General features: G+C 43.7%; 1 protein-coding gene across 2 annotated transcripts; it reads left to right on the forward strand.

Moving 5' to 3' along the window:
* Positions 1–6,304: 6,304 nt before the first annotated feature.
* On the forward strand, positions 6,305–9,000 carry igfbp1a (insulin-like growth factor binding protein 1a). 2 transcript variants are annotated; one of them, XM_069679695.1, is made up of 4 exons: positions 6,305–6,832; positions 6,943–7,160; positions 7,451–7,579; positions 7,859–9,000. In XM_069679695.1, exons 1-4 carry the CDS (start codon positions 6,451–6,453, stop codon positions 7,967–7,969), a joined length of 840 nt encoding a protein of 279 aa, XP_069535796.1. In that variant the 5' UTR covers positions 6,305–6,450; the 3' UTR covers positions 7,970–9,000. The 2 variants fall into 2 exon arrangements, with proteins under 2 accessions (XP_069535796.1, XP_069535795.1); XM_069679694.1 differs by having other exon boundaries at positions 6,991–7,160.
* The last annotated feature ends 532 nt before the right edge of the window (positions 9,001–9,532 follow it).

The raw sequence follows: 9,532 nt of genomic DNA on the forward strand, positions 1-9,532 counted from the left end.
TCCTTCCTAAAACAATCATGTGCATGAATGTAAATCAGGGGTCTCCAACCCTGCTCCTGGAGAGCTAACTTACTGCATGATTTAGGTTCCTCCGCAATCTAACACACGTGATTCGAATGTTTTGCTTGTTATCAATCCCCTGAGACGCTTAAGTTGGTTGATAACGAGCAGATCATTCAAATCAAACACTGCCTTTGATTCAGCATTGTTCTATTTACTGCCACCAACGTTGATCGGCGGAAAAGCATGAAACCAACAGCAAGATTTTAACGGTGCATGTGTGCGACACACACGGGGGTGCAGTGGTTAGTGCTTTCGCCTCACAGCTAGAAAGTCCCTTTTTGTATGGAACTCGCATGTTCTCCCCTTGCATGCATGGGTCCTCTCCCGGGGTACCTCAAAAGACGTGAGAGGGTGTGAGAGTGAGCGTGAAAGGTTGTCTGTCTCTGTGTGTCAGCCCTGTGATTGACTTGCCCGGTGACAGCTGGGATCATGTTTCCACTGCAACAAGTCTCATAAAAGTGTCACAGCAGTTTTTTTTGGACTCACTATCTCTAACCTAAACCTGCTCTAACTACACTGTACTTGTACTACACTGTAAATGTTTTCTCAAATAAAAGAACAAAAGTTGTGGTTGAGATATGAGCGGCTCTACTGCTGAGCCCCAGCCTCCAAACCTTTGCGTGCAGCATGCTCACAAGACTTCATCGTAACATCGCATGTTGAGGTTTGACCCTCTTCAGTCTACATTCTTTGTTTTTTGTTGCCCTACATTTATATATTTTTATCTGTGACTGCTCTCAGTTGATGTGACGTATTCACTGTTGCATAGAGGATTTTGGTTTTAGAATAGCAAAGAAAAGCTTGCATCCTGCAAAAGAGGAGCAGATGTAGTCAGACATCCTGGGGTGCACTTGAAACACGTGCATTGAGACGACCTTTTTCTGGCAGGCTAAATAGTTTGGAAGTTTTTGGAACGCAGCCTCAGTCTGAACATGAGCATGGAGGAAAAGTTCCCCAAAAAGTCCAAAAATTTAAACTTCAGCACAGAAGCTGAATGGTCCTTATGGTGCGATTTCTTGTTAACATTGATAAATACTAAAACACTGACTAACAACTTGTAAACCCCTTCAGAAGTGTGTCGTAACACGCAGCTCCCCGGTCTGCTGTAAATCATAATCATCCCGTATAAAAACTCCAGTACTCTTGTCTCCAGTGAACCTCTTTTTATAGCTGACAGAAGCACATATCTATACATTAACCTCAGAAAACCTGGTGGTTTCTGCTTGAGTAGAATTCATGCAGGTGTGCATTCTTTCTGTGGGTGTGATTTCAAACAGCCGTGTTTTTCTGAGCTCATCTGTCGTAGATGCCCCCCTCTCAACGCCCTCCAAAGGGCAAGGTTTAAATCACCATAAACGGAACCTGGAGGTTTTGTTTGTGCGTGTGTGTGTGCGTGCGTGTGTGGGTGGGTGGGTGTGAGCGTCTCCTGAGACAACATGACTGTTTTCCCGCTGCTCTTGTCAAAGGTAAACATTCCAGTCTTGGGACGTTCAATGCCAAGCGCCGTTTGATCTGCATCTGAAAGAGATGGAAAATCCTGCTTATCATCGCTCCCCCAAACAGGTCGGGGTCTCGAGGCTCTGATGGGCCCTGCTGTGTACATGTGTTTTTGAAAAAGTAGGTCTGTCCCTGACCTGAGATAACACGGCCCGCTCTGATCTGACAGCACAACATGCTGGAGGAGCGAACACATGTGGCTCTTTTATAAGAATACTTTTAATTCCTCATGTCCCCTCGTCTTTACCTCAACCTGCTAATTGCAGAAAAGTTCCCCTTCTGTAGCTTTACGCAGCAGTCAGTCAGCCTGTCATAGGATCTCACAGGCAGGCAGTAAACTGGAGGAGTTGAGACCCTTATAAAGCAGGCTATAAAAAGTAGAGCTGAACATTTGGGTGAAATGAGAATAAATGTCCTGACATGCAGCATCCAGTCCACGTTTCAGCTCCCAGCGGCCCGGGAGTCCACATTCCCTCACAAGGACGCAGACTGCAGGCGTCGTCCTCAAATCACAGTTCAGCTGAGGACAGACTCAGCCAAATATACTGCATGTGCACCGGGAGACATGTGACTGCAGTCGTCAAATTTGTACTTTTAACACTTTAATTACAGTCTTGTGTGTAGGGAAGATAAGAACGCCGCATTCTTAGAGTATTTACTTTCTAAAGCTGTTGTCTTTGGATCTACGTACTTCAAAAAAGTATGGGAAGGTAGTTTCTTCACTCCAGAGGACGTATTACAAATAACTTTCAGTAAAATCAGGAGTAAACCCAGAGAGGCTGCAGTTAGGTTCGCTGCTCCCTCTGCTTGAAATCAGCTGGAAACATTTGTATTTTCAGGAGCAAGTCTCACAAGATCCATTTGAAGCGTTCTAAAAGACTTGCTTCAGATGTTGATGTATTTTACTGAAATCTAACTGAGTTAAAAGGTGTTAAGAAATACAAAAGTTGCAGCCCCACAATGAAGAACGCTCCTTTACATTTCCTGCATTCACTGTTTTCCTTCAGTAAAAGTATTAACCACATACACTTCACTCGTAAAATGCAGACTTGTGCAGTGGTTGAGAGTAAATATAGCAAATTTAAACTATAAAATAACCTGATACAATCCCATAGTGGGGAAACATGCAGTGTTACAGCAGCATATTTACATTAATGCATTCAGTTATGCATTAAAGGACTTCCTGTCCAGTGAGAGTGAGAAAAAACAAAGTGTATATCCTGTAGGACAAACTGTATTGACTGCTCATGTGTAGCCTACACGTCACATGATTTATTATCATGGACGGGATGTTGCCTCATTGTCCTACAGGTGGTTCAGTTCAGACTCTCTGAACTGTGGTGGAGATCACACATACATCACACTGAAATTGGGGTAAATGTGTAGGCCTATAAAAACCAAGTATTCCCATTTGATGACACAGCCATGACAGCATGTAGTCTGTTTGGATATTTCACCCTGTGTAAACTTGAGAGGAACAAGATGATACAGAAGATCCACCTTAAAAGCTACTCAAGTAACGGATCCAGGTGTCACCACAAAAACACAAACTAACCTAAACTTGCTAGTTTTTATTAAACATAAAAATGAAATGGCTGATATATTTTTTTCCTATTAATATTCAGCCCAAGGTAGTGAGCTAAATGGATAAACAGTTAAAATATTTAGCTAAAGTAATCGCTATACGGTTAAATAGTTAAAGGAATACATTCATGGTACAAACAGTTATCTAATGGACAAGCAGTTGAAATAGTTAACTGAAGTAATGGATACACAGTTAGCTTAAGTAATGGATGTTAAATAGTAGCTTAAGCATAAACTAAGGTAAACAGTTAGCTAGAGGATGAAATCGTAAGCCAAGGTAACAGATAAACAGTTAGCTAGAGGACGAAATCGTTAGCTAAAGTAATAGATAAACAGTTAGCTAAAGGACGAAATCGTTAGCTAAGGTAATAGATAAACAGTTAGCTAGAGGACGAAATCGTTAGCTAAGGTAATAGATAAACAGTTAGCTAAAGAATGAAATCGTAAGCTAAAGTAAACAGTTAACTAACGAATTAAACTGTTAGCTAAGGTAATGGATAAACAGTTAGCTAAAGACGAAATCGTTAGCTAAAGTAATGGATAAACAGTTAGCTAAAGAACAAAATCGTAAACTAAGGTAATGGATAAACAGTTAGCTAAAGACGAAATCGTTAGCTAAAGTAATGGATAAACAATTAGCTAAAGAATTAAATTCTTAGTTAAGGTAAACAGTTAGCTAAATAATGAAATCGTAAACTAAAATAATGGATAAACAGTTAGACGGCTAAAATGGTGCCTAAATGTTTGAAATCACAAAATACAGTTGACAAAGTTAGCTGAAGTTATAGTTAAGGAGTTGAAATAATAAGCAATAGATAGTTGAAAATGTCAGCCAAACTAAAGGAAGGTGGTCATAATATTAGCTTAAAAACAGTTAAAATTGTTAGCTAAAGTAGCTAACTGATGAACAGTTGAAACAGTCACCTTATAAATATTGACACTTGACAATATTTATAATTGTATGATAAAATAATTATTTTATAATATCCACTTTAATGCAATGTATTGTTTTTATTTTAGAACATGACGGGTGGGAATCAGTGAGGGGGTATCTGAATGAATGTGATGAAGGGTGGGGTAGAAACCTGCATTGTTACAGTACATTTCGTTTAATGAATCCAGTGATTCATTAATGGACTTCCTGTTCAGTGAGAGTGAGAAATAACAAACATTTGGATATCCGGTAGGACAAACTGTATTGGCTGCACATGTGCAGATCCTATCCCATGTTTTATTAATAGCATGGACTGAATGCAGCTCTTTTAAGCCTCATTGTCCCACTAGTGGGTCAGTCACTACTAAGTCATGCTGTGCAGCAACTTTGGTCAAAGTCACTGACCTTTATTCTAGCAAAGATCACAAATACATCAGACTGAAAATGTAGTATACAAAACAAATACAGTATAGTTGGTTAAAATAATGCATAGGCCTAAATATTTGATGTAGTTAGATTAAAGAGTAATTACTCCCCACCACTGTTACCTGCACCACCTGCACAATAGGTGTGTAATCAGACTGAAATCAGGTTGACACACAGATGAAGATGTCCGCATGTCATGTGGGGGCCAGTGGGTCGAGATAACACGCCACATCAGATTACTCTAAAAGCTTTATTTAGCCCGGAGCTTTGAGGAATACAAATCTGTTAACACCAGTTGACAGATGATGCAATCCTATAAAGCAGTTGCATGGACCCCCCCCCCCCCCCCCCATCACACAGTGCAGCCCCTTGCATCAGAAAGACTCCATGTGGGGTGGTAATGAATCAATGAATGTGACTAATTGACTGATAAGTAGGGAGGAATTAGATGAATGAAATGAGAGAAATAAAAAATATAGTATTGATAAGATTTGTAAAGTATTTATGAGTCTATAAATGGCATAATATCCAAATATTTGATCATTTTGTTCTGGTTCTTTGGAGAAATTGTTCCTTTAATACCAATAAAGCCTTTAAAATGAATCAATTTATATGCACTGTGGATTTTTTGTGTGGTTTTGCAATTGAAAGGACATAGCATGTGCCGGTCGGGGGTCAGCAGTGAGAGGACACAGAATGCTCTGCAGCAAACTGTGAAAACATGCATGTTATCCATCGAGGAGTATTAAACCCCTCCAGAGACACATTATACCCCCACTACATCATCACTTTACTGTACTGCCTTTTGGGTGCAGGTACAGCAGGACCTCGAGGAGCAGAAGGACACAGCAGTGGCAGCTGTAAACTTGCTGAGGGGACTGTGAGACTCGTTTTCATGCTGCTCTGCATGTCTTTGTTGTGTGTGACTCACTAAGACAGTGGGGAGGCTCGGGACGTGTCTGTGGCCATGTCAGCGCAGCCCCTGTTCAAAGCTTTGGTCTATTATTGTCCCAGGAAACGTGTACTGGACATCTCCTGGACTGAGCCCAAAGACGGCTTCAGTGCGCGCGCTTTGGGACAGAGTGATCGCATACCACAGCGTCCCGTTCCCTCCACACACAGGCGTAAACGGCGACCCTCATTTGCGAAGCTATTTCTGAAACTCGGGTTTATTATCCCTCTGCGATGCGCGGATGCTTTCTCATGTCACATTCGAGCCGCTGGTTCGCTCCCAGCACGCCCACGCTCTGTGCGCGTAGCGTGGGCGTGCGTAATGTGCGCTCATTATTGCTGTTCCCCAAAGTTGTGTAAGAAGTTTGTTGGGGACAATTAATGGAACCCCATCATGAATAGACAACGTTGTTCCTAAAGAGAGGAGCTCATTTGAGTCCTGCTTGTAAACAACGAAATATTCCGCGACTAAAATCGATGAAATGAGCTCCAGAGCGCCGCTGTGTAAACTTCTCCTTATTACAAGTTCTAACAACAAGCTCAGAGAATCAAAGTCTGCCCTCGTGTTGTTACTGTAAGCCGGCAGAGTGGAGTAAAGTGTAGCACCGGGGTGAGAAACGGGGGGTCCTTGATTGCAACATCAAACACTGGTGTCGTCACTCGTCAGCGATACGTGCAAGCACTGCCTGTTCCAAAATAAATATTGACGTGATTGTTGTATTCTAATGAGCTGGCTGACCGGACATAGGCGGGCCAATCAGAGCCCATCGTATCATCACACCTTCTTTTCAGAAATCATTCATAACGCCGATGCGTCAAACACTCACAGAGGAGCCGGCTATAAATACGGCTGCGCGCAACGCACAGTTAGACATTTTCCCCAAATCAAACGAAAGAGACAACTGAGCAAGAAGCGTGGGAATCCGGCATTTACCTTGATCTTTCTCTCTACCTTGCTCCACATTTTATATTCTATCTTTAGTATCCAGCTCACTATGTTGGCCATGGGTGGATTATATTTGCAGCACGTCGTGGTGGCAGCGGTGTGCTCCTTGCTGGCCACAGGCACGTTAGGGTCCCCGGTGTTGGGGCCAGAGCCGATCCGATGCGCCCCGTGTACTCCGGAGAAGCTGAGCCAGTGTCCAGTGGTGGCGCCCGGATGCGCCGAGGTGCTGCGGGAGCCCGGCTGTGGATGCTGCCTCGCCTGCGCCCTGACGGCTGGGGAGCTGTGCGGGATCTACACGGCGCCGTGCGGCTCCGGACTGAGGTGCACCCCGAGACCCGGCGACCCCCGGCCGCTGCACTCCCTCACCCGGGGACAAGCATTGTGCACGGAGAGCACACAGCCAGAGTCCACCCCGGAGCCCCAGACACAAGGTAGGCCCACAACCTCCACATTTATTACATCTGTCTTTTACATCCAGCAAATCCTGTTTATAACAAACCCCCCAAAACACTTGACCTGTCCTTTCTGAAGCATTTTACAGTCACATCCAGTCAGTGCCGCTTCATATTCATTCATTTTCCTCCTCCAGATCAGGGAGAGCCAGAGACTGAGATGGAGAACGCAGCCATCATCTCGGACCTCGGCTCCAGCCACTACCTCCCCGGCCACAGTAAGCCCTACGACCCGCGGGCTGCTGCGGACGCTCAGGAAAGCATGAAAGCCAAAGTCATCGCCAACCGCAAGAAAGTGGTTGAACAGGTGAGAGTCAGAGACTGTCTCATTGTTTTCTGTGCATTCTGTGAAATCCTCAGTGTGTGGTGTGTTACTAAAAGTTTTTAGGAGGTTTGGAGAGAAGGTTTATTCACCACAAGGGAGCGCACGTGTGCTTCTTGAAGAGATAATGAAAGAGAGGATGGGGATGCTTGTTATTACAAGTTTTATATGCAGTTTGGTGCCTGCTTGCTGATGACAAAGCAGTGATGATTATTATTTCTGCATGTTGGCACAGAGCTCCGTTAACCCTTCGCTCTCCTGCTTCCTCTCCACAGGGGCCCTGTCAAGTTGAGCTGCAGAGAGCCTTGGACAAGATCGCCAAATCCCAGCAGAAACTAGGGGACAGATTAACCAGATTCTACCTCCCCAACTGTGACAAACACGGCCTCTATAAAGCCAAACAGGTTGGTATCTTCAGCTAATTGGTTGTCTTTGGATGAGTGTGTGTCTTGTGTGTTTGGGGCTGATTCCACTCAGCGTGAAAGAATCCCACCCAGCCGGGTGTAGCCAAGATTGTGTCAATCACAGCTTTGAAATGATGTATAGTGTGTGGTTGCCGCAGGGAGTGTGTCTTTGCTTCCGGTGTGATGTCACCCAGATGCATGACCGTACATGTGTGTGACATACTGACTGAAAATGAAAGCAAGTGTGATAACAGGATGTGTGTGTCTCTTCCTCCGCAGTGTGAATCCTCTCTGGACGGGCAGAGGGGTCGATGCTGGTGTGTGAACTCCTGGAACGGAAAGAAGATTTTAGGCTCGACCGACCTGCCTGCAGACGCCGAGTGCCCTTAAGAGAGATCAACCACTGATGCAGATCTCACATGAACAAGAACAAGCAGAAGAACAAGCAAGCCACTGATGTTTCCTTTTTGATAGCTGTTTATTTATTGATCTCGTCCATGGTGGTGTTTAATTCAGGTACACTGTCATTGCGGGACTGCTGGTCCCGACCACCCTGAACCCCTCCCCGCTCCTCTTCAAACACCCGTCCCAAAGAGAAAAAAATCTATTTTTGTTTTTCTGAAACGGAGATTTTTAATATTGATGCATTTACTTCTACTCTTCAGCCTTATTTATTTCCATTTTATTTCATTTTATTTGTTATTTGTAATTATTTTATGAGTATTTATATCATTTTTTGCCTTATTGTTATTATATTATTATTTTTATGGGTGTATAAAGTGTATATATGTATCTTGGCCCTGAGGAACTCCACTGCTGAGTTGAGCTCGCTCTACCCTTAAGGAGTTGTCTGGAGGTTTGGTTTGTGACGAAACCAAGCAAGAACAAAAAGCACTGAGTGACCAAATGTCGTTTAGAAGTATTTCTAAATGTTGTTTTTATGATTCATTTTCACATTGCTGCCATTTTTTATGTCTTTTTATGTTTTTGTCGTTTTTTTTCTGATGTGACACATTATCAGAATGCAAAACTCTCAGTCGGGAATCCTGAAAACAGTCTCAGAAAACATTTCCCATGATTCCATGGGGTTGCAGATAGCATGACAGGCTGGTGCTTTGCCGCGCTGCCTCTCAGACGGGTATTTCTACATTAACCTACCTCCGATATTTATGTGTCTGCTGTCAGTTGTGTTGATGTGTGTGTCAAAAAAGACTTGCTGTTTTACTTTATGTGTCGCTGTTCTCTCTGACCAAGAACACATGACCACAACGAGCGAGTCCCGCAGCGAACCCTGCAGCTCGCCTCCATCCACATGCTGCTGTTGGAGAGAGAATTATTGTTTATGTGAGTCTATTCCAAAGTGACTAACTGCTCACTCGTGTGTATGTACACTTTTGTAATTGAGATGTAATGTAAGAAAAAAGGTGATATATTTAATAAAAACATTAACCTCAGCTATGCGCTCCGGCCTCTCTTTCACCTCAGGCGTGCTTCATTTGTGCACAAACATCCATAGGTGGCAAAACATAAGGATCATAACAGCTTCATCAGGACATGATTATGAAAGTCTGTGTATAGATGCACTGCTGGACCACATTCTGCTATATTAGGTGTGTTTGTGTGCAGTGTTATCACGGTGATCTAAAGTGGAGGTCCTTGTCTAACTTTAGCCGGTTCGCGGGGACATGCAGCTCTGCGCTGCCTTTTGACCCGCTCTCTGTTTGCCTTGGTCGGGGCGCAGGAATTCGCCTCAACCTCTCGTGCCCACTGCCAGCCTGCCTGGCACCACCAGATTTATTTTTATTCTTTTTACAAATTGAACCTTTGCTTTATCCTTATTGACACATTCCAAGACTGAGGGGAGCCTGATTGCATTCAAGGCCTTCAACAGGAGCAAATCTGAGGCCTGATAGCCTGCAGAAATTACCCTGAGCGGATGGATCGCTCTATTAC

The sequence above is a fragment of the Semicossyphus pulcher genome, unplaced genomic scaffold, assembly GCF_022749685.1.
Source record: "Semicossyphus pulcher isolate SPU_LCO1_2020_fin unplaced genomic scaffold, fSemPul1.0.p SCAF_4, whole genome shotgun sequence".
NCBI lineage: Eukaryota > Metazoa > Chordata > Actinopteri > Labriformes > Labridae > Semicossyphus > Semicossyphus pulcher.